The sequence below is a fragment of the Oncorhynchus tshawytscha genome, linkage group LG16, assembly GCF_018296145.1.
Source record: "Oncorhynchus tshawytscha isolate Ot180627B linkage group LG16, Otsh_v2.0, whole genome shotgun sequence".
NCBI classification, from domain to species: domain Eukaryota; kingdom Metazoa; phylum Chordata; class Actinopteri; order Salmoniformes; family Salmonidae; genus Oncorhynchus; species Oncorhynchus tshawytscha.
The window spans coordinates 6,541,331-6,567,859 of NC_056444.1; the positions used below are offsets into that span (position 1 = coordinate 6,541,331).

Genomic DNA, 26,529 nt, shown 5'->3' on the forward strand with positions numbered 1-26,529 from the left:
TGTTCCTGTCTTGTTCCATGTCTGTTCCTGTCTTGTTCCATGTCTGTTCCATGTCTGTTCCTGTCTTGTTCCATGTCTGTTCCTGTCTGTTCCATGTCTGTTCCATGTCTGTTCCTGTCTTGTTCCATGTCTGTTCCTGTCTTGGTCCATTTCTGTTCCATGTCTGTTCCTGTCTTGTTCCACTTCTGTTCCTGTCTTGTTCCATGTCTGTTCCATGTCTGTTCCATGTCTGTTCCTGTCTGTTCCTGTCTTGTTCCATGTCTTGTTCCATGTCTGTTCCTGTCTTGTTCCATGTCTTGTTCCATGTCTGTTCCTGTCTGTTCCATGTCTTGTTCCTGTCTGTTCCATGTCTGTTCCTGTCTGTTCCATGTCTGTTCCTGTCTGTTCCATGTCTGTTCCTGTCTGTTCCATGTCTGTTCCTGTCTGTTCCATGTCTGTTCCTGTCTTGTTCCATGTCTGTTCCTGTCTTGTTCCATGTCTGTTCCATGTCTGTTCCATGTCTTGTTCCATGTCTGTTCCATGTCTGTTCCATGTCTTGTTCCATGTCTGTTCCTGTCTGGTTCCATGTCTTGTTCCTGTCTGTTCCATGTCTGTTCCTGTCTGTTCCATGTCTGTTCCTGTCTTGTTCCATGTCTGTTCCATGTCTGTTCCTGTCTGTTCCATGTCTGTTCCTGTCTGTTCCATGTCTGTTCCATGTCTGTTCCTGTCTGTTCCATGTCTGTTACTGTCTGTTCCATGTCTGTTCCTGTCTTGTTCCATGTCTGTTCCTGTCTTGTTCCATGTCTCTTCCATGTCTGTTCCTGTCTGTTCCATGTCTGTTCCTGTCTTGTTCCATGTCTGTTCCATGTCTGTTCCTGTCTGTTCCATGTCTGTTCCTGTCTGTTCCATGTCTGTTCCATGTCTGTTCCTGTCTGTTCCATGTCTGTTACTGTCTGTTCCATGTCTGTTCCATGTCTGTTACTGTCTGTTCCATGTCTGTTCCTGTCTTGTTCCATGTCTGTTCCTGTCTTGTTCCATGTCTGTTCCTGTCTTGTTCCATGTCTCTTCCATGTCTGTTCCTGTCTTGTTCCATGTCTGTTCCTGTCTTGTTCCATTTCTGTTCCTGTCTTGTTCCATGTCTGTTCCATGTCTGTTCCTGTCTTGTTCCATGTCTGTTCCTGTCTTGTTCCATGTCTGTTCCATGTCTGTTCCTGTCTTGTTCCATGTCTGTTCCATGTCTGTTCCTGTCTTGTTCCATGCCTGTTCCTGTCTTGTTCCATGTCTGTTCCATGTCTGTTCCTGTCTTGTTCCATGTCTGTTCCATGTCTGTTCCTGTCTTGTTCCATGTCTGTTCCTGTCTTGTTCCATGTCTGTTCCTGTCTTGTTCCATGTCTGTTCCTGATTAAATGTTTGACTCCCCGTACCTTCTTCTCTACTCGTCGGTCCCTACAATTCTAGCCAGTACAATGAGCCCGTCCTCCTATAGCTGCCCTCACCAGCCCCCATGGCTCTATACTGTACTACATAGTCCTGACAATCCCTCAGTTCAAACATAAATTTACAAGTTCCACGCATATGATGAAGCAGCTTGACAGGCAGCCCAGATCTTATTCCATATTTGGCGGGTTTAGACGGTATGTACTGCCTGAAGGGGCAGCGGCCCCTAAATGGCATAAACTGCTCATCAACAGTAACGTTGGACCCAGGGTTGTAAAACAGGGGAAGGCGGTCCACCCACTTGTCCCACACTGACCTGATTGTAGCTAGCTTGTCTCTCTACACTGACCTGATTGTAGCTAGCTTGTCTCTCTACACTGACCTGATTGTAGCTAGCTTGTCTCTCTACACTGACCTGATTGTAGCTAGCTTGTCTCTCTGCACTGACCTGATTGTAGCTAGCTTGTCTCTCTACACTGACCTGATTGTAGCTAGCTTGTCTCTCTACACTGACCTGATTGTAGCTAGCTTGTCTCTCTGCACTGACCTGATTGTAGCTAGCTTGTCTCTCTGCCGCCGAGCTGGTCTGGTGTCTCAGCTATCAAAGTGGGAGAGAGATTTGGCATCGACAGAGATGGACGCCTCGCTTCACGTTCTTAGGAAACTATGCAGTAGTTTTTTTTTTAAATGTACACTGCTCAAAAAAATAAAGGGAACACTAAAATAACACATCCTAGATCTGAATGAATGAAATATTCTTATTAAATACTTTTTTCTTTACATAGTTGAATGTGCTGACAACAAAATCACACAAAAATTATCAACCCATGGAGGTCTGGATTTGGAGTCACACTCAAAATTAAAGTGGAAAACCACACTACAGGCTGATCCAACTTTGATGTAATGTCCTTAAAACAAGTCAAAATTAGGCTCAGTAGTGTGTCTGTGGTGCAACGTGGCGTTGGTGGATTGAGCGAGACATGATGTCCCAGATGTGCTCAATTGGATTCAGGTCTGGGGAACGGGCGGGCCAGTCCATAGCGTCAATGCCTTCCTCTTGCAGGAACTGCTGACACACTCCAGCCACATGAGGTCTAGCATTGTCATGCATTAGGAGGAACCCAGGGCCAACCACACCAGCATATGGTCTCACAAGGGGTCTGAGGATCTCATCTCGGTACCTAATGGCAGTCAGGCTACCTCTGGCGAGCACCTGGAGGGCTGTGCGGCCCCCTAAAGAAATGCCACCCCACACCATGACTGACCCACCGCCAAACCGGTCATGCTGGAGGATGTTGCAGGCAGCAGAACGTTCTCCACAGCGTGGAGGAATACGACTTTCCCGAAGCGGATCCTCTGTTTGGACCACCACCCAGGACAATGGATCTGATCCCAGCCGGCGACCCAAAACAACGCCGTCGCAGAAGGGGCTTCTGGTCAGGCTCAGTAGGCAAACACATCGCTCACCGCTCCCGATTATACTACTTGCCAATGTCCAGTCTCTTGACAACAAGGTAGACGGAATTTGAGCAAAGGTTGCCTTCCAAGAAGACATCAGAGATTGTAACATTCTTTGTTTCACGGAAACATGGCTCACTCGGGATACGTTATCAGAGTCGATGCATCGCGCCGACAGAAACAAGCATCTCTCTGGTAAGTAGAAAGGCGGGGGTGTATGCCTTATGGTTAACGAGTCGTGGTGTGATCATAACAACATACAGGAACTCAAGTCCTTCTGTTCACCTGACCTAGAATTCCTTACAATCAAATGCCAACCGCAATATCTACCAAGAGAATTCCCTTCGATCATAATCACAGTCGTGTATATCACCCCATGCAGATACCTCGACGGCCCTGAAAGAACTTCAATAGACTCTATATAAACTGGAAACCACATATCCTGAGGCTGCATTTATTGTAGCTGGGGATTTAAACAAGGCTAATCTGAAAACAAGGCTCCCTAAATTTTATCAGCATATCGAATGCGCGACCCGGGCTGGCAAAATTCTGGATCATTGCTACTCTAACTTCCGCGACGCATACAAAGCATACAAAGACTCCATTTTGTTGCTCCTAGCCTACAGACAGAAACAAAAACAGGAAATGGCTTTGCTCAGGTCTGTTCAACACAGGTCCGACCAATCTGATTCCACCATTCAAGATTTCTTTGATCACGTGGACTGGGATATGTTCAGGATAGTATCGGACAACAACATTGATGTATACGCTGATTCTGTGAGCGAGTTTATTAGCAAGTTCATCGGTGATGTTGTGATGTTGTACCCACGGCGACTATTAAAACCTTCCCCAACCAGAAACCGTGGATTGATGGCAGCATTCGCGCATAGCTGAAAACGCGAACCATTGCTTTTAATCATGGCAAGGCGACCGAAAATATGACCGAATACCAACAGTGTAGCTATTACCTCCGTAAGGCAATCAAACAAGCTAAGCGTTAGTAGAGACAAAGTAGAGTCGCCACTCAACCGCTCAGACACGAGACATATGTGGGAGGGTCTACAGTCAATCACAGATTACAAAAAGAAAACCAGCCCCGTCGCCAACACCGGCGTCTTGCTCCCAGACAAAATAAACAACTTCTTTGCTCGCTTTGAGGACAATACAGCGCCACTGACACGGCCCGCTACCAAAACCTGCAGGCTCTCCTTCACCTTAGCAAACATGAGTAAAACATTTCAACTGTTACGCCTTGCAAGGCTGCCGGCCTAGACGGCATCCCTAGCCGCGTCCTCAGAGCATGTGCAGACAAGCTGGCTCACTTCCGTCATCATGAAGTGCTTTGAGAGACTAGTCAAGGACCATATCACCTCCACCCTACCTGACACCCTAGACCCACTCCAATTTGCTTACCGCCCAATAGGTCCACAGACGATGCAATCTCAACCACTCTGCACACTGCCCTAACCCATCAGAACAAGAGGAATACCTATGTAAGAATGATGTTCATCGATTACAGCTCAGCATTTAACACCATAGTACCCTCCAAACTCGTCATTAACCCTGGGTCTCGACCCCTGTGCAACTGGATCCTGGACTTTCTGACGGGCCGCCCCCCAGGTAGTGAAGGTAGGAAACAACATCTCCACCCCGCTGATCCTCAACACTGGGGCCCCACAAGGGTGCGTTCTGAGCCCTCTCCTGTACTCCCTGTTGACCCATGACTGCGTGGCCACGCACGACTCCAACTCAATCATCAAGTTTGCAGACAACACTACAGTGGTAGGCTTGATTACCAACAACGACGAGATGGCCTACAGGGAGAAGGTGAGGGCCCTCGGAGTGTGGTGTCAGGAAAATAACCTCACACTCAACGTCAACAAAACAAAGGAGATGATTGTGGACTTCAGGAAACAGCAGAGGGAACACCCCCCTATCCACATCGATGGAACAGTAGTGGAGAGGGTAGTAAGTTAAGTTCCTCGGCGTACACATCACGGACAAACTGAAATGGCCCACCCACACAAACAGCATGGTGAAGAAGGCGCAACAGGGCCTCTTCAACCTCAGGAGGCTGAAGAAATTTGGCTTGTCGCCAAAAACACACAAACTTTTACAGATGCACAATCAAGAGCATCCTGTCGGGCTGTATCACCACCTGATATGGCTCCGCCCACAACCGTAAGCTTGTCCAGAGGGTAGTGAGGTCTGCACAATGCATCACCGGGGCAAACTACCTGCCCTCCAGGACACCTACACCACCCGATGTCACAGGAAGGCCATAAAGATAATCAAGGACAACAACCACCCGAGTCACTGCCTGTTCACCCCGCTATCATCCAGAAGGCGAGGTCAGTACAGGTGCATCAAAGCTGGGACCAAGAGACTGAAAAACAGCTTCTATCTCAAGGCCATCAGACTGTTAAACAGCCACCACTAACATTGAGTGGCTGCTGCAGACATTGAGTGGCTGCTAACATTGAGTGGCTGCTACAGACTCAACTCTAGCCACTTTAAATAATTAATATGTGGATGTAATAAATGTATCACTAGTTACTTAAACAATGCCACTTTATATAATGTTTACATACCCTACATTACTCATCTCATATATATATATATATATACTGTACTCTATACCATCTATATATATACATACTGTACTCTATACCATCTACTGCATCTTGCCTATGCCGTTCGGCCATCGCTCATTCATATATTTAAATGTACATATTCTTAATCATTCCTTTACACTGTATGAGGTAGTTGTTGTGAAATTGTTAGATTACTTGTTAGATATTACTGCACGGTCGGAACTAAAAAGCACAAGCATTTCGCTACACTCGCATTAGCATCTGCTAACCAAGTGTATGTGACCAATAACATCTGCTAACCAAGTGTATGTGACCAATAACATCTGCTAACCATGTGACCAATAACATCTGCTAACCATGTGACCAATAACATGATTGGATAATCCTGGAAATAATGTGGATGTTTTCCAGAGACATTATTGCACTGAAAAGTTCTCTGCCAGTTTCTGTATCCCATGGGGATTCTGGGGATTCCCCCATTGGATCTGAAAACACCAGCAAGGATAAGAAACCCCAAGTAGGCATGTAAATGAGTTTGGTCCATCTCCTTCCACCTCTCTCCAAAAACACACCTTCCCTCCAAATTAGTCCAGTTTTCTGAATGGTGTCTGGGATGAACAGCTGAAAAGAAGACTATGTCCTGCAGATGAGTCACCGCCATCCGTGTCGGCCCTGGTTACATCCTTATCACATTGGCGTCCATGCGGGGTGGCTCGTTCCTTGACCATTCCATCCGTGTCGGCCCTGGTTACATCCTTATCACATTGGCGTCCATGCGGGGTGGCTCGTTCCTTGACCATTCCATCCGTGTCGGCCCTGGTTACATCCTTATCACATTGGCGTCCATGCGGGGTGGCTCGTTCCTTGACCATTCCATCCGTGTCGGCCCTGGTTACATCCTTATCACATTGGCGTCCATGCGGGGTGGCTCGTTCCTTGACCATTCAATAAAATAAAAAAATTGACATCCATATTTCTCCTCCTGCAGGCTGCTGATGAGTTTGTTGCTGACGGGCTGGTCCTGTGGCTGGTTGCTGATGGGCTGGGCCTGGGGCTGGTTGCTGATGGGCTGGGCCTGGGGCTGGCAGAGGGTCAATCTCATCCTCTTCTTCTAACTCACTTGTCAGATTCAGAATTGACAGAGACATGATCCTCATTTTCAGAAAATTATTCATCTTCCAAAGTGGAAGACACTCCTTCCACACTAGTTTCTCTCTCTGGAGACTCTCCTTCCACACTAGTTTCTCTCTCTGGAGACTCTCCTTCCACACTAGTTTCTCTCTCTGGAGACTCTCCTTCCACACTAGTTTCTCTCTCTGGAGACTCTCCTTCGACACTAGTTTCTCTCTCTGGAGACTCTCCTTCCACACTAGTTTCTCTCTCTGGAGACACTCCTTCCACACTAGTTTCTCTCTCTGGAGACTCTCCTTCCACACTAGTTTCTCTCTCTGGAGACTCTCCTTCCACACTAGTTTCTCTCTCTGGAGACTCTCCTTCCACACTAGTTTCTCTCTCTGGAGACTCTCCTTCCACACTAGTTTCTCTCTCTGGAGACTCTCCTTCCACACTAGTTTCTCTCTCTGGAGACTCTCCTTCCACACTAGTTTCTCTCTCTGGAGACACTCCTTCCACACTAGTTTCTCTCTCTGGAGACTCTCCTTCCACACTAGTTTCTCTCTCTGGAGACTCTCCTTCCACACTAGTTTCTCTCTCTGGAGACTCTCCTTCCACACTAGTTTCTCTCTCTGGAGACTCTCCTTCCACACTAGTTTCTCTCTCTGGAGACTCTCCTTCCACACTAGTTTCTCTCTCTGGAGACTCTCCTTCCACACTAGTTTCTCTCTCTGGAGACTCTCCTTCCACACTAGTTTCTCTCTCTGGAGACTCTCCTTCCACACTAGTTTCTCTCTATGCAAAAAACAATATGTCTTAGGCCCTCTGGGCAGAGATTATTTTTGCCATACTGATTGATTGTGGAAAGGAGCCACACATGCAAATGTATTTGCAAGTAGGGTTCTGGTCGAAATAGTGCACTAGATAGGGAATAGGGTGCCATAGGGTTCTGGTCTAAAGTAGGGCACTAGATAAGGAATAGGGTGCCATAGGGCTCTGGTCTAAAGTAGGGCACTAGATAGGGAATAGGGTGCCATAGGGCTCTGGTCTAAAGTAGGGCACTAGATAGGGAATAGGGTGCCATAGGGCTCTGGTCTAAAGTAGGGCACTAGATAGGGAATAGGGTGCCATAGGGCTCTGGTCTAAAGTAGGGCACTAGATAGGGAATAGGGTGCCATAGGGCTCTGGTCTAAAGTAGGGCACTAGATAAGGAATAGGGTGCCATAGGGCTCTGGTCGAAAGTAGGGCACTAGATAAGGAATAGGGTGCCATTGGGCTCTGGTCTAAAGTAGTGCACTAGATAGGGAATAGGGTGCTATTTGAGACTAATGTGAACTCAACAAAACATTTCACCATGCTACTGGACTTAAATGAAAAGTTGGGTGAAAAAACATAAAAAATTCCCTGACGTTGATGACTTTTTTGCAAATCCAATCAGTTTTCCATCAAATTGATTTTCTTTTGTTGAAATGACGTTAATACACTGTCCATTGGGTTAGTGAATGTTATAATTTATAGAATGAAGCGTATTCTTTCGGCAACTATACCTCAACCCTTTTCAATATTTCTATTGTGATTTTTAATCATACATTTAAAGGGTCATTTCAAGTAATAGTTTTATTAGTTGGGAGCTAATATGAGTTGCCACACACATATTGAAAAGGACACTATCTCAGGTAGAGGCAAAGGGAGGAAAGGAGAGAGGGAAAGGGGAGAGAGGAAAGGAACAGTGGGTTAACTGCCTGTTCAGGGGAAGAACGACAGATTTGTTCCTTGTCAGCTCGGGGGTTTGAACTTGCAACCTTCTGGTTACTAGTCCAACACTCTAACCACTAGGCTACCCTGCCGCCCCAAATCCAATCAGTTGTGAATGAATTAACGGACCAAGGCGCAGCGTAAGTAGAGTTCCACATGTTTAATCAAATGAAACTCACAAAAACAACGAAGAAGAATGAACGATACGTGAAGCTGAAGCAGTGCTCACAGGTAACTACACAGAAACATGTGGAACTCTACGTACGCTGCGCCCTGGTCCGTTAATTCATTATACGACCGTGACAGAAGATCCCACCACAAGCAGGGGGTCAAGGACCAAGCAGCGTAACCAGGAGGAGAGTGTATCCTGGACTTGGGAAACGATATTGGATGGGAAGGGATCCTGGACTTGGGAGGAAATCCTGGCAGGACATGATCGCATTCCCTAGCGACAGACTACAGGAGAGAAGGGAGGACAGCGACGACAGCGATGAGCCAGAGACCGTAAGGAGGAGGAACTCAGCAAAAGATTCCGGAGAGAGGTGGTGGCGATGAGAGCGCTGCAGAGGAGCATAACACCAGTCCGGCACCATCTGTGCCAGCTCTAAGTACCAGGTCTCCAGTGCGCCTCCACTGCCCAGTACGTCCTTGGCCTCCTCCTCTCACTCTCCCTGAAGTGCGTGTCCCCAGTCAGGTACGTCCTGTGCCTGCTCCCCGCACTCTCCCTGAAGTGCGTGTCACCAGACTGGTGCCACTTGTGCCGGCCCCACGCATAGGTCCAGAGCTTCAGGCGACGGTCCCCAGTCCATAGCTTCAGGCGACGGTCCCCAGTCCATAGCTTCAGGCGACGGTCCCCAGTCCATAGCTTCAGGCGACGGTCCCCAGTCCATAGCTTCAGGCGACGGTCCCCAGTCCATAGCTTCAGGTGACGGTCCCCAGTCCATAGCTTCAAATGACGGTCCCCAGTCCATAGCTTCAGGTGACGGTCCCCAGTCCATAGCTTCAGGTGACGGTCCCCAGTCCATAGCTTCAGGTGACGGTCCCCAGTCCAGCTTCAGGTAGCTTCAGGCGACGGTCCCCAGTCCAGAGCTTCAGGCGACGGTCCCCAGTCCAGAGCTTCAGGCGACGGTCCCCAGTCCAGAGCTTCAGGCGACGGTCCCCAGTCCATAGCTTCAGGCAACGGTCCCCAGTCCAGAGCTTCAGGTGACGGTCCCCAGTCCAGAGCTTCAGGTGACGGTCCCCAGTCCAGAGCTTCAGGTGACGGTCCCCAGTCCAGAGCTTCAGGTGACGGTCCCCAGTCCAGAGCTTCAGGCGACGGTCCCCAGTCCAGAGCTTCAGGCGACGGTCCCCAGTCCAGAGCTTCAGGTGACGGTCCCCAGTCCAGAGCTTCCGGTGAACCTCCTGGTCCACGGTCCGGAACCTCCCCAGTCCACGGTCTGGAACCTCCTGAGGACGGTACGGTCCCAGCCCATAGCTACATGGTCCAGAGTGACGGTCCCCAGTCCAGAGCTTCAGGCGACGGTCCCCAGTCCAGAGCTTCCGGCCACGTTTCACGGTCCGGAACCTCCTGAGACGGTCCACGGTCCGGAACCTCCTAAGACGGTCCACGTTCCGGAACCTCCTGAGATGGTCCACGGTCCGGAACCTCCTGAGACGGTCCACGTTCCGGAACCTCCTGAGACGGTCCACGGTCTGGAACCTCCTGAGACGGTACACGGTCCGGAGCCTTCTGAGACGGTACACGGTCCAGAGCCTTCTGCGACGGTCCATGGTCCAGAACCTCCAGCTCCATGGCAGGAGCCCTTCTCTGCGCCGGTGCGCAGTCCAGGTACGGCGTCCAGTCCTGCACCAAGGCCGGAGCCTTCCTCTGCGCCGTTGCCCAGTCCAGGCACGGCGGCCAACTCAGCTCCATGGCCGGAGCCTTCCTCAGCGCCGGTGCCCAGTCCGGGTGCTGCGTTCAACCCAGCTCCATGGCCGGACCCGTGGTCTGGGCGGGGGCAAAGACCCGCACCGGTGCCGCCACCGACATCTATTTATGTTAGGTTGGGGTGTGACTAGGGGGGGGGTGTTCCTATCTAGGTGCTTTGTTTTCTATGTTGGCCTGGTATGGTTCCCAATCAGAGGCAGCTGTTTATTATTGTTGTCTCTGATTGGGGATCATATTTAGGCAGCCATTTCCCCACTGGTTTTTGTAGGATCTTGTTTCTGTGTAGTTACCTGTGAGCACTGCTTCAGCTTCACGTATCGTTTATTCTTCTTCGTTGTTTTTGTGAGTTTCATTTGATTAAACATGTGGAACTCTACGTGCGCTGCGCCCTGGTCCGTTAATTCATCAGACGATCGTGACAACTGCATGCACACACACATACTGCATGCGTACACACACACACATAAACATACTGCATACACACTCACATATATACATACTAACATACACACAGTCTCTCTCTTTCCTGCTCCCTCTTTCTCTCCCTCCCACAAAAACATGCACTGGCACGACACAAACACTCAGTTTTGTTACCACAGATGGTGTGTGTGTGTGTGTGTGTGTGTATAGATGAGCCTCAGGAGAAACAGCATGTGTTTGTGTGGCCTCGGTGTCTCCCAGCATCTGAGGATTAATCTTCCCACCTGACCCTCTCCAATTAGACATGATTCTACTGTCTACTCAACCAGCAGCCACGTCCCAAATGGTATGCTAGTCCCTTTCCACTGTGTAAGACCCTGTAAAGGGAATATAGGGTACCATTTGGAATTTGGGACGCAGCCCAGGATTGACTCATCTAGCTGGGATATAATATCAATACTGTGTGTGTGTGTGTGTGTGTGTGTGTGTGTGTTAGTGTTGTGTTAGTGTGTGTGTGTGTTAGTGTGTGTGTGTGTGTTAGTGTTAGTGTGTGTGTGTTAGTGTGTGTGTGTGTGTGTGTGTGTGTTAGTGTTAGTGTGTGTGTGTTAGTGTGTGTGTGTGTGTGTAGTGTGTGTGTGTGTGTGTGTGTGTGTTAGTGTTGTGTGTGTGTGTGTTAGTGTGTGTGTGTGTGTGTGTGTGCGTGTTAGTGTGTGTGTGTTAGTGTTGTGTGTGTGTGTGTGTGTGTGTGTGTGTGTGTGTGTGTGCATAGCTGGGAGTTCATACCACACTGTGTGCTGTGGTAGTCAATATACTGTCATTATATCACACTGATATAGAATCCAATCAAATCAAATATATTTATAAAGCCCTTCTCACAATCAGCTGATATCTCAAAGTGCTGTACAGAAACCCAGACCTAAAACCCCCAAAGAGCAAAGCAATGCAGGTGTAGAAGCACATTCAAAACAGACCCCAGTGACAAACCACACGAAAATATATTAAAACGGACAGTTTACCATTCACTTCAATTAAATAGCCCATCCAGGTAGATGACTTGCTGCTATTCTGTCTTTATTCTGCCCTTGTCTGCTGTCGAAATGTTTCAACTCAGATAGGCTATCGATTAAATGTCCTAATGGCAGTGAAGCCAATTTACTAACTATAGTAAAATACCTGACGACATCACGGTTATGAAAAACTCCCTACACAGACACACAGGACATTACAACACTCTACAGCTAAACGCCGTTCATCTCCAGCATCCCGTAATAATCACATTTCTTCAAACTGGACTATGAAGGCACAACTAACGCAATGATAATGTTGTGATAATTGACGTAGTCCATTGTGTTGACTCACTTTTACAGTTTATAAACAACAACAAAATAGTGTTGTTTCTGTTCAGTAAAAACATATGTGCCACTGGGACGCAGGCGCAGTGAGGGTGTCAGCCTCACTTTCCCGCCGTGCGTTTTATTCCTTTACTTAGTAGCCTACTATCACACAATTATAGGCTATCGCCTTGCCCACTGTGTTCTGCCTCTAAAACCCCGTCGGGAGCGTCGAGAAACACCTCCACAAGGGGAAGTCCGGAACAAGACAACCACTATTGTATACTGTTGTCCAACAGCTGGATGTACAGAGTGGTTTCCTTTCATAATCTTGCAGGCAGATTGAATCTGTGTTATTGACCTCCTATCGGACTGAAGGATTGTGCGATCTCCGTATTTCACAATTCAATGCAGGGACAGGCTCTTATACTTTTCATATGTATAGGCCTAAACTAGTTTTTATATAGAATAGTCCCCGCTTCTTCGGGTTATTTGATCAATCTAAGTTACTACGTTGAAACCATAGCATAGACTATTAATGTTGATAAATTGCTGTCTCGCAGCAAAACATGTGAAATGTGTTAGTTTAGATGATTTGGGCACTTACCTCAAACAACGGTCCAATTTTATTTTTCTCCAGGTAAGACTGAATTCTTGACTGCTGTTGAGACGCCATGAAGGAACTAGATATTACATTAAACGTTACTGTGCTGAGTACAAACTGTGCGGCAGAATCATACATTCATCCACCAAGATATACGAGAGTCGAACGCCTTTTTGAACTGTAAAACTGTAGCCAAGTGCAGAGAGAGAGGAACAGTTCCGCACCGCAGATATCGGGCGTTTAAGATTGGTGCGTTTGCTCCACCGAGACGAGACGCGCATAGTGGAAGGAAAGTAGCAGGTACACGGCCGCGCCGCGCTGCGCTCCGTTCGACTTGATTACTACAGCAGGAGCACGGGACCGTCCCCGGAGCGATGCTTGAGTGGCTCCCTAGGGTCCTGTTCCACCACCAAGCCAATGGCAAAGACGGTTATTTGACAGTGATTAGGCATCTTCTGCTCATTGGCTGAGAGTGATATCAGTGGATGAGAGCTTCGGCCACTCCTTCAGATTGTATACCGTACCCGGTATTTAAAGGTCCTGAAAGACAGACAGATGTGACAGACACGGTGCGGCTTTTTGCGCAGCTGCACTGTATCCTGGCTACACCACACGGTGCTGCGCTTGTTGAAAGATTGGCCTGGGCATGATTCACCTAGTGAAATGCACACTCCTCCTGTCCTGTACAGATGCTTTTCACATGAGCATAATGCATGTGGAATACGGAATAAGTGGGGAACAGATGTCTTGTTCTATTCTGCTCATCAAAATGATTTTCACCCATTTGCTAGGCAATGGAGAAATATGTATATGTGGGTGGACAGTGTTCTCCAGCAGCTTGTGGAAAAGTGCCTGGCTGGCACAGTGTGTTGAGATAAATCTCTTCTGTGTTCCAAATGGTACTATATTTCATTTGTACTGGTAATTGCACTACACCCTACTTCTTGTGCACTGATAATTGCACTATACCCTACTTCCTGTGTACTGGTAATTGCACTACACCCTACTTCCTGTGTACTGGTAATTGCACTACACCCTACTTCCTGTGTACCGGTAATTGCACTACACCCTACTTCCTATGTACTGGTAATTGCACTACACCCTACTTCCTGTGTACTGGTAATTGCACTACACCCTACTTCCTGTGTACCGGTAATTGCACTACACCCTACTTCCTATGTACTGGTAATTGCACTACACCCTACTTCCTGTGTACCGGTAATTGCACTACACCCTACTTCCTGTGTACCGGTAATTGCACTACACCCTACTTCCTGTGTACCGGTAATTGCACTACACCCTACTTCCTGTGTACCGGTAATTGCACTACACCCTACTTCCTGTGTACCGGTAATTGCACTACACCCTACTTCCTGTGTACCGGTAATTGCACTACACCCTACTTCCTGTGTACCGTTAATTGCACTACACCCTACTTCCTGTGTACTGGTAATTGCACTACACCCTACTTCCTGTGTACTGGTAATTGCACTACACCCTACTTCCTGTGTGTGCACTACACCCTACTTCCTGTGTACTGGTAATTGCACTACACCCTACTTCCTGTGTACTGGTAATTTCACTACACCCTACTTCCTGTGTACTGGTAATTGCACTACACCCTACTTCCTGTTCCGGTAATGCACTGCACCCTACTTCCTGTTCCGGTAATGCACTGCACCCTACTTCCTGTGTACTGGTAATTGCACTACACCTTACTTCCTGTGTACTGGTAATTGCACTACACCCTGCTTCCTCCGGTAATGCACTGCACCCTACTTCCTGTTCTGGTAATGCACTGCACCCTACTTCCTGTTCTGGTAATGCACTACACCCTACTTCCTGTTCCGGTAATGCACTGCACCCTACTTCCTGTTCCGGTAATGCACTGCACCCTACTTCCTGTGTACTGGTAATTGCACTACACCTTACTTCCTGTGTACTGGTAATTGCACTGCACCCTACTTCCTCCAGTAATGCACTGCACCCTACTTCCTGTTCTGGTAATGCACTGCACCCTACTTCCTGTTCTGGTAATGCACTACACCCTACTTCCTGTTCCGGTAATGCACTGCACCCTACTTCCTGTTCCGGTAATGCACTGCACCCTACTTCCTGTGTACTGGTAATTGCACTACACCTTACTTCATGTGTACTGGTAATTGCACTGCACCCTACTTCCTGATCCAGTAATGCACTGCACCCTACTTCCTGTTCCGGTAATGCACTGCACCCTACTTCCTGTTCCGGTAATGCACTGCACCCTACTTCCTGTTCCGGTAATGCACTGCACCCTACTTCCTGTGTACTGGTAATTGCACTACACCTTATTTCCTGTGTACTGGTAATTGCACTACACCCTACTTCCTGTTCCGGTAATGCACTGCACCCTACTTCCTGTGTACCGGTAATTGCACTACACCCTACTTCCTGTTCCGGTAATGCACTACACCCTACTTCCTGTTCCGGTAATGCACTACACCCTACTTCCTGTTCCGGTAATGCACTGCACCCTACTTCCTGTGTACTGGTAATTGCACTACACCTTACTTCCTGTGTACTGGTAATTGCACTACACCCTACTTCCTGTTCCGGTAATGCACTACACCCTACTTCCTGTTCCGGTAATGCACTACACCCTACTTCCTGTTCCGGTAATGCACTGCACCCTACTTCCTGTGTACTGGTAATTGCACTACACCTTACTTCCTGTGTACTGGTAATTGCACTACACCCTACTTCCTGTTCCGGTAATGCACTACACCCTACTTCTTGTTCCGGTAATGCACTGCACCCTACTTCCTGTTCCGGTAATGCACTGCACCCTACTTCCTGTTCCGGTAATGCACATTAGACCTGCATTAGACCTTTAAAACATTCTTGTACTGCAGCAGGCGACATCAAAGAAGCCAAAACTAAGTCAAATATAATCCTACAGTATGTCTTCTTTAAATGGGTTAAATTGAAATGAATGACTAACAGTATAACATCGTATATTCAAAAGTAATAGAGAGAAAATTAAACATTGGTTTAAAAATGACTGAACAATTACATTGTTAAATAGGGAACCGTGTGTAGACTTTAAAAAAAGGGAATCGGCTGTCATTTGGGACACATTTTAAAAGCGCAGTTCTTCAGTGGTAGAAAGAGAGAAGTCTTCTAGGGAATGGATCAGGATGAAGCCGGATCAGAACTTCTCCGGACTGTAAGCTCCCGACAGGAACCAGAGAATTAGGCGTCAGCATCCGGGGGTGGATGCTGGCACAGCTTATACAGTCTGGAAACATACAGTCATTTGGTAGAGTTAGGAGAGGGGCTCTGTAACGGTTTTCTTCCGTGGAAGGAGAGGAGGACCAAAATGCAGCGTGGCTCGTGTTCACCATGTTTAATAAAAGACGATAACGTGAACAACTACACAAATACAAAATAACAAACGTGGCAAAACCCGAAACAGTCCTATCTGGTGCAGAGAACACAAAGACAGGAAACAACCACCCACAAACCCCCAACACAAAACAAGCTACCTAAATATGGTTCCCAATCAGAGACAATGACTAACACCTGCATCTGATTGGGAACCATATCAGGCCATACATAGAAACGGACAAACTAGACACACAGCTCACGTCCTGACCAACACTAAAACAAGGAAAACACAAAAGAACTATGGTCAGAACGTGACAGGCTCATTCGTGGTGACTGTTAAAGATGTAGATGCACACGTAGCATGGTACACGCACACAAAGCATTTTTTAGTTCTGCACAATGAGAGTTCCCGCCTTCAAAATGCACATTAACACAAGAGTCCTGTCACAGACCTGTCATAGTAATGACCCCTTCTCACAGACCTGTCGTAGTAATGACCCCTTCTCACAGACCTGTCGTAGTAATGACCCCTTCTCACAGACCTGTCGTAGTAATGACCCCTTCTCACAGACCTGTCGTAGTAATGACCCCTTCTCACAGACCTGTCGTAGTAATGACCCCTTCTCACAGACCTGTCGTAGTAATGACCCCTTCTCACAGACCTGTCGTAGTAATGACCCCTTCTCACAGACCTGTAGTAGTAATGACCCCTTCTCACAGACCTGTCGTAGTAATCACTCCTCACAGACCTGTCGTAGTAATGACCCCTTCTCACAGACCTGTCGTAGTAATCACTCCTCACAGACCTGTCGTAGTAATGACCCCTTCTCACAGACCTGTCATATGGTACTATTTTCCCTATAACAAGGTGACAAGGTGAAACAAGGTGACACTTGGGAACCAGCTCTGTTCAACACTAATCACAGACCCCACGACCAGCTCTGTTCAACACTAATCACAGACCAGCTCTGTTCAACACTAATCACAGACCCCACGGCTCTGTTCAGCACTAATCACAGACCCACGACCAGCTGTTCAACACTAATCACAGACCCCATGGCTCTGTTCAGAACTAATCACAGACCCCACGACCAGCTGTGTTCAACACTAATCATGACCAGATCCCCATGACCAGCTCTGTTCAACACTAATCACAGACCCCACGACCAGCTGTGTTCAACACTAATCACGGACCCAGGACCAGCTCTGTTTAACACTAATCACAGACCCGCATGACCAGCTCTGTTCAACACTAATCATGACCAGACCCCATGACCAGCTCTGTTCAACACTAATCACAGACCAGCTCTGTTCAACCTAATCACAGACCAGCTCTGTTCAACACTAATCACAGACTAATCCACAACCAGCTCTGTTCAACACTAATCACAGACCCCACGACCAGCTCAACACTCAGAGACCCACGACCAGGTCTGTTCAACACTAATCACAGACCCACGACCAGCTCTGTTCAACACTAATTTCAACACTAATCACAGACCCACGACCAGCTCTGTTCAACACTAATCAGACCAGACCTAATCACAGACCCAGACCAGCTCTGTTCAACACTAATCACAGACCCCATGACCAGCTCTGTTCAACACTAATCACAGACCCCATGACCAGCTCTGACCAGCTCTGTTCAACACTAATCACAGACCCCATGACCAGCTCTGTTCAACACTAATCACAGACCCCATGACCAGCTCTGTTCAACACTAATCACAGACCCATGACCAGCTCTGTTCAACACTAATCACAGACACCACAGACCAGCTCTGTTCAACACTAATCACAGACCAGCTCTGTTCAACACTAATCACAGACCAGCTCTGTTCAACACTAATCACAGACCAGCTCTGTTCAACACTAATCACAGACCCACGACCAGCTCTGTTTACAGTTTTTTTCGATTGCTAAACGACAGTGGGCACAACTGGAGTCACATGTGCAAAACTCTAACTACAGTCTGCACTACCAACAGTCACCTGAGCTAAACAGTTCACATCACCTGCAAAACTCATTCCAAGCAACACAACTCTTAACACATGGCTCAAAACACGCTCAGTGCAGCCAAACACTATGCACAACCCTCACTGAGATAACACACACTGTCACTCAGAACACACTGAGAGTAAAAACATCAAACACCAATACAGAAAATACAAACTTTTCATCTTTACAGTTTGAACAATTTCAGTGACTTCATACAAAGTAATATTTTCTTCAAAGAAAAGAGTGACATTCTTTCACATGATTTATATATTTTTTTAGAACATAACAATTCTTTAAGGTAAATGAAAATTATCAGTTTGCTTCAATAGTCTGTAGTAATTTACGGAATTACAGTAATGAGAAAAAAAAGGTAGAAACTAAAAGTACATACTGTAATTCAAACAAATAATTGAGGGGCTAATCCTGCCTCTCTCTAGCATCAGGCCACAGGTTTTCTCTTGCCATGCACCTGGGGAAGAACCTTCTGGAGTGCCTTATCCATCCCTGGCAGTCCTCTGGACTCGTGTCCTCACATCCGGCACGCATGGCTTCCAAAAGAGACATTTGGTCATGTGGGTGGTGACCAAACACTTTCCACCTCCAGTTCCATCGATAAATACAAATTAATGTGGTCTTTCCAGTGCTTCCACCTCCATTACTCTCTGAAAAACAGTAAGTGCACAGTTTTACTGTAGAAATGCTAGTGTTTTTTTTTTACTGTAAATATTTTGTATAGCTGTGTACGTAACCTCAGACGTCTTACCTGGACATATTGATATCTTTGCTCTTTTACCCGTTCACTGTTTCTCTCGAACGGTACAGTGTATAACTGTTTCATTGTAACTTGGTGTTTCTTTAGGACTCGAGCAATAGTTGTTGTGCTGACAGAATTAACATTTTCAAATATATCATTATCAGCCAGCACTCTATCTTGAATCTCCCGCAGTTTTATTGCATTGTTGACAACAACCATGTCAACAATAGCATTTTCCTGCGCATCTGAAAATATTTTTCCTCTTCCCCCTGTTGGGGGCAGCCTTTGGGTCCTGTTGTAAAAATATATTTTACAGTCAAACTTACTGTAATATATATCTGTGTAAATATTCTATAATTGCAATACAAAATAGATTCCTGTAATGTTTTCATTTACTGTAAGGATGTAACTCTCACCTGTTTGCATGATGGAAAATTCGCATTACAGATGCCACTGTGGATCTTTGCAGATTGGGTTGCACCCTCAACCCTGCCTCTCTCAATGGGAGACCATGGTTCACGACATGGTCTATAAGTGTAGCCCTTATTTCATCTGAAATAACAGCTCTTTGTCTTCTTTGTCTTCCTCCACGCATCCGCCATCTCCCTGCCACCCTTCTCCCTCCACGAACCCATCTTCCTTGTTCCATTTCCAAAATGAGTCTTTCTGAGCTCTACCTATTTACACTGTAATATGTGTGTGTGTTCACTAACAAGTCTAAAACAAGACACCTGCTTAGCCTTTCAGCTGAAATTGCAATCAGCAGTGTTTGATAGGCACAAGGCTGAAATCTATTCCGTTTTGAATGTGTGGTTCACAGTTTTGACAGCAGTGTGTTAGCATTTGAACAAAGTGCTGTAAATCCACAGTGTTGTGCAGGTTGTGGTTAAAGTCATGGGATAAGTGTGTAGAGTTTTGAAAACTGTGTTCAAGCAATGAAAAACGAACTAGAGTTTGGTCCACATGAACTGCTGCTGTGCAGACTGTAGTTAGAGTTTTGCACGTGACTCCAGTTGTGTCCACTGTCATTTAGCAATCGAAAAAAACTGTAACACTAATCACAGACCCCACGACCAGCTCTGTTCAACACTAATCACAGACCCCACGACCAGCTCTGTTCAACACTAATCACAGACCCCACAGCCAGCTCTGTTCAACACTAATCACAGACCCCATGACCAGCTCTGTTCAACACTAATCACAGACCCCACAGCCAGCTCTGTTCAACACTAATCACAGACCAGCTCTGTTCAACACTAATCACAGACCCACGACCAGCTCTGTTCAACACTAATCACAGACCCACGACCAGCTCTGTTTAACAATAATCACAGACCCCACGACCAGCTCTGTTCAACACTAATCACAGACCCACGACCAGCTCTGTTCAACACTAATCACAGACCCACGACCAGCTCTGTTCAACACTAATCACAGACCCACGACCAGCTCTGTTCAACACTAATCACAGACCCACGACCAGCTTTGTTCAACACTAATCACAGACCCCATGGCTCTGTTCAACACTAATCACAGAACCCACAGCTCTGTTCAACACTAATCACAGACCAGCTCTTGTTCAACACTAATCACAGACCCCACGACCAGCTCTGTTCAACACTAATCACAGACCCCACGACCAGCTCTGTTTAAGAGTAATCAGTAACTAGTAACAGTCAGTATAAAGTAACCCTCCTCAGTATACAGTAACCCTCCTCAGTTTCCATAACCCTCCTCAGTGTACAGTAACCCTCCTCAGTGTACAGTAACCCTCCTCAGTATACAGTAACCCTCTTCAGTATACAGTAACCCTCCTCAGTATACAGTAACCCTCCTCAGTATACAGTAACCCTCCTCAGTATACAGTAACCCTCCTCAGTATACAGTAACGCTCCTCAGTATACAGTAACACTCCTCAGTATACAGTAACACTCCTCAGTATACAGTAACACTCCTCAGTATACAGTAACCCTCCTCAGTATACAGTAACACTCCTCAGTATACAGTAACACTCCTCAGTATACAGTAACCCTCCTCAGTATACAGTAATGCTCCTCAGTATACAGTAACACACCTAGTGCTACCATGTTGCTATTTTGTGGTGCTGTGTAGAGGAGGACGTGGAGGAGGTTGCTCTGTATGTATGTATGTATGTATGTATGTATGTATGTATGTATGTGTGTGTGTGTGTGTGTGTGTGTGTGTGTGTGTGTGTGTGTGTGTGTGTGTGTGTGTGTGTGTGTGTGTGTGTGTGTGTGTGTGTGTGTGTGCATGCGGTTGTGTCTGTGTGTGTGGTGTGTGTGTGTCAGGGTTTTCGCTGCTGGTCATTCGAGTCAAGTGCAGGAGAGCAGAGAACAGGTGATCAGGTGACTTTATTAGCCAAGGGAAACAAACAGACGGGAGCTAACAGCTACAACTCAATCCAACCGGCAAAAGTGACAAGCGTAAAATACCGTCAATAATAATAACAACAAGGTTCACCAATAATTCCAAGCAATGTCCAGGGCGAAAAACCAGACTGGCGCGATACAACAAACACAAAACAAAACAATTCCACACAACAACATGGGGGGGGGAACAGTGGAATATATATATGCTGTGTGATTAGGGAATGTAAACCAGGTGTGCGGGGAAACAAGACAAAACAAATGGAACAACGAAAAATGGAGCGGCGATGGCTAGAAGGCCGGTGACGTCAACCGCCGAACAAGGAGAGGGACCGACTTTGGCGGAAGTCGTGACAGTATGTTAGCTTGGTACAGAGGATGAAGTATGGTCTCTCTCTCCCAAGAACTTGGTTGTACTCTGAACTCTCACCCCTGAAAAAGAGATCAGATTCACCATTAGTAGGGACCTCCTCCAATGGGCTTTGAAAAGGAGGAGAGAGGACGAGAGGATTTCAGGGAATGCAATTGCGATTCTCCCAGAGATAGTTGATCAAGTTGATCAACTTGTAACCTCACTTTAGAGAAAATGGCCCTTGAATGTTTAGGTGCACCTACTGGAGATCTCCTCTTTGTCTACACCCATTCAGCATCGTTCACACCCTCTAAAGCTTTAGCCCCACCCATCTCTTTAAGGATTCACATGTGAGGCCTTGTACTAAACAACCAAACATTTCAAGACTAAAGGCTGGTTTATACTACGGGTGTGTTTGTACATTTAGTCTGGAGCGCCAGGGTGTACTCAGAGTGTGGTCTGGACTTTCGAAAACTCAGAGCGTTGTCAGATTGTCCGTTCATAATTTGAGAGCGATTCGTTCTCAGAGTGTTCAGAGCGCACACTGGAACCTCTGAAACATCAGTCAAGCACCAAGCTAACTGGCTAACGCTGGCTAGCTTGCTCACTACTTCCAGACACAAATGAGAGAACAACTCACTCTGACCATTTTACTCTCCTAGCAGAGCTGGTTAGGCTGTTTTTATGTTATCAGGAGCGTTGGTGACTAACTGTGCTGCTTTATTTGCCAACGTTTACCGACCACCGGCCATATTCAACGGGTGTTGAGTGTTCGTAATTTGTCAGTTATTCTGCCTTCTGGGACACTGAAATCAGAGTAGATAGCCAGAGTGAATTTACCAGCTACGTCCGTCGGCAGTTGTCGCAGTGAACATTCTATTGAACATGAACATTCTGTTGAACATGAACATTCTGTTGAACATGAACATTCTGTTGAACATGAACATTCTATTGAACATGAACATTCTATTGAACATGAACATTCTATTGAACATGAACATTCTATTGAACATGAACATTCTGTTGAACATGAACATTCTATTGAACATGAACATTGTATTGAAATGGTTACTTGCGTAGTGGAGTTTTGTTTCGACATTTAGCTAGCTAGCAAAACAATGAATCATAATCCCAACTCATAACGTTGCTACCCTGCATGAATCTGCAGGTAGCAAACCAACCAGTTTCAATGTTAGTTAGCTAGCATTATGCTATAGCTAGCTAACATTAGGCTATAGCTAGCTAACATTATGCTATAGCTAGCAATGCAAATGGCTCTGAGATACGAGTAATATTACTACACAAATCATACACGTAACGTTAGCTAGCTAGCTATGAGCACCGCTATGTTTTATCTATAATTTTCTTCATTGAAAATGACAAGGATTAAAAAGGATTTGCCAGTAGATTGATTCATGATGATGACTGCTAGCTAAGATTTTGAAAGTCCAATCAAAGCTACTGTAGATATGAGGTGATTTGACGTCCTTTTATCTGTGTGCCAATGACCTAGAGCCTTCTTGGATGGGCACTTCTAATGTAACTCTATGACAGCACCCAAGGGGCAAACATTTTCGAAGTCTACCCATAGGTGACATAGTGTCCCCATGAGTGACAGAACACTGAGCCAATCATGACGCAACGATCCGTATTTTCTGCTGGCTCGCCCCACCACCACAGAAAGCACTGAGCTAGGCTGAAACCCATCTGAAGTTTGCTAGAGAGCATTTGGATGATCCAGAAGAAGATTGGGAGAATGTCATATGGTCAGATGAAACCAAAATATAACTTTTTGGTGAAAACTAAACTCGTCGTGTTTGGAGGACAAAGAATGCTGAGTTGCATCCAAAGAACACCATACCTACTGTGAAGCATGGGGGTGGAAACATCATGCTTTGGGGCTGTTTTTCTGCAAAGGGACCAGGACGACTGATCCGTGTAAAGGAAGAATGAATGGGGCCATGTATCGTGAGATTTTGAGTGAAAACCTCCTTCCATCAGCAAGGGCATTGAAGATGAAACGTGGCTGGGTCTTTCAGCATGACAATGATCCCAAACACACCGCCCAAGGAAACGAAGGAGTGGCTTTGTAAGAAGCATTTCAAGGTCCTGGAGTGGCCTAGCCAGTCTCCAGATCTCAACCCCATAGAAAATCTTTGGAGGGAGTTGAAAGTCCGTGTTGCTGGGCAACAGCCCCAAAACATCACTGCTCTAGAGGAGATCTGCATGGAGGAATGGGCCAAAATACCAGCAACAGTGTGTGAAAACCTTGTGAAGACTTACAGAAAACGTTTGACCTCTGTCATTGCCAACACAGGGTATATAACAAAGTATTGAGATAAACGTTTGTTATTGACCAAATACTTATTTTCCACCATAATTTGCAAATAAATTCATTAAAAATCCTACAATGTGATTTTTCTGGATTTTTTTCTCATTTTGTCTGTCATAGTTGAAGTGTACCTATGATGGAAATTACAGGCCTCTCTCATCTTTTTAAGTGGGAGAACTTGCACAATTGGTGGCTGACTAAATACTTTTTTGCCCCACTGTATATATATATGTATATATATTTTTTTTACATTGTTTGCAAACTGATATATGACACGTATTAATGTTTAAAAAGACAGGCAAGCCCCTCCCCCCCAAAAAATGTGTCTCTTCCCCACTGGTGTGTTCCCTTTTCATCTCCATCTGCATATTGGCAATCAAACGCCAGGTTTTCCTCCATCTCCTTAGCTCTCACACTAATTCCACCGTGTATCCCACTGATTTCAAAACACGGTCCTCCAGAAAGGGGAGAGCAACACTTACGCAGTTCTACCATGTGATATCTTTCAATAAAGCTGTGTTAGAAAGGATTACCTACACATACTGAGCAGCTCATGTTATAGACAGAAGTGTGCTACATGATCCACATACTGAGCAGCTCATGTTATACAGTGCCTCTCATTAAGTATTCAGACCCCTTGACTTTTTCCACACGTTGTTACGTTACAGCCTTGTTCTAAAATGTATTAAATTCAGTTTTTTTCCTTAGCAATCTACACACAATACCCTACCTGCGGTCTCTCCTTCACTGCAGCCGAAGTGAGTAAGACATTTAAACGTGTTAACCCTCGCAAGGCTGCAGGCCCAGACGGCATCCCCAGCCGCGCCCTCAGAGCATGCGCAGACCAGCTGGCCGGTGTGTTTACGGACATATTCAATCAATCCCTATACCAGTCTGCTGTTCCCACATGCTTCTAGAGGGCCACCATTGTTCCTGTTCCCAAGAAAGCTAAGGTAACTGAGCTAAACGACTACCGCCCCGTAGCACTCACATCCGTCATCATGAAGTGCTTTGAGAGACTAGTCAAGGACCATATCACCTCCACCCTACCTGACACCCTTGACCCACTCCAATTTGCTTACCGCCCAAATAGGTCCACAGACGATGCAATCTCAACCACACTGCACACTGCCCTAACCCATCTGGACAAGAGGAATACCTATGTGAGAATGCTGTTCATCGACTACAGCTCGGCATTCAACACCATAGTACCCTCCAAGCTCGTCATCAAGCTCGAGACCCTGGGTCTCGACCCCGCCCTGTGCAACTGGGTACTGGACTTCCTGACGGGCCGCCCCCAGGTGGTGAGGGTAGGCAACAACATCTCCCTGCTGATCCTCAACACTGGGGCCCCACAAGGGTGCGTTCTGAGCCCTCTCCTGTACTCCCTGTTCACCCACGACTGCGTGGCCATGCACGCCTCCAACTCAATCATCAAGTTTGCGGACGACACAACAGTGGTAGGCTTGATTACCAACAACGACGAGACGGCCTACAGGGAGGAGGTGAGGGCCCTCGGAGTGTGGTGTCAGGAAAATAACCTCACACTCAACGTCAACAAAACTAAGGAGATGATTGTGGACTTCAGGAAACAGCAGAGGGAACACCCCCATCCACATCGATGGAACAGTAATGGAGAGGGTAGCAAGTTTTAAGTTCCTCGGCATACACATCACAGACAAACTGAATTGGTCCACTCACACAGACAGCATCGTGAGGAAGGCGCAGCAGCGCCTCTTCAACCTCAGGAGGCTGAAGAAATTCGGCTTGTCACCAAAAGCACTCACAAACTTCTACAGATGCACAATTGAGAGCATCCTGGCGGGCTGTATCACCGCCTGGTATGGCAACTGCACCGTCCTCAACCGTAAGGCTCTCCAGAGGGTAGTGAGGTCTGCACAACGCATCACCGGGGGCAAACTACCTGCCCTCCAGGACACCTACACCACCCGATGCTACAGGAAGGCCATAAAGATCATCAAGGACAACCACCCAAGCCACTGCCTGTTCACCCCGCTGTCATCCAGAAGGCGAGGTCAGTACAGGTGCATCAAAGCTGGGACCGAGAGACTGAAAAACAGCTTCTATCTCAAGGCCATCAGACTGTTAAACAGCCACCACTAACATTGAGTGGCTACTGCCAACACACTGTCAATGACACTGACTCTACTCCAGCCACTTTAATCATGGGAATTGATGGGAAATGATGTAAATATATCACTAGCCACTTTAAACAATGCTACCTTATATAATGTTACTTGCCCTACATTATTCATCTCATATGCATACGTAGATACTGTACTCTATATCATCGACTGCATCCTTATGTAATACATGTATCACTAGCCACTTTAACTATGCCACTTGGTTTACATACTCATATGTATATACTGTACTCGATATCATCTACTGTATCTTGCCTATGCTGCTCTGTACCATCACTCATTCATATATCCTTATGTACATATTCTTTATCCCCTTACACTGTGTATAAGACAGTAGTTTTTTTGGAATTGTTAGTTAGATTACTTGTTCGTTATTACTGCATTGTCGGAACTAGAAGCACAAGCATTTCGCTACACTCGCATTAACATCTGCTAACCATGTGTATGTGACAAATAAAATTGGATTTGATTTGATTTGATTTGATTTTTGATTTGATTTATAATGACGAAATGAAAACAGGTTTTCAGAAATTTTAGCTAAATAACAGATTAAATAG

The 26,529-nt window shown here is 46.4% G+C and overlaps 1 protein-coding gene across 1 annotated transcript in view; it reads right to left on the reverse strand.

The window, feature by feature from the left end:
- LOC112242105 (uncharacterized protein C8orf34 homolog) overlaps positions 1-13,108 on the reverse strand; it is a 163,851-nt gene extending 150,743 nt beyond the window's left edge. The window contains exon 1 of the mRNA XM_042298624.1: positions 12,622-13,108. Coding sequence (XP_042154558.1) covers positions 12,622-12,756 — 135 coding nt within the window. The 5' untranslated portion in view covers positions 12,757-13,108. The remainder of the gene's footprint in view (positions 1-12,621) is intronic.
- Between the last annotated feature and the right edge of the window lie 13,421 nt (positions 13,109-26,529).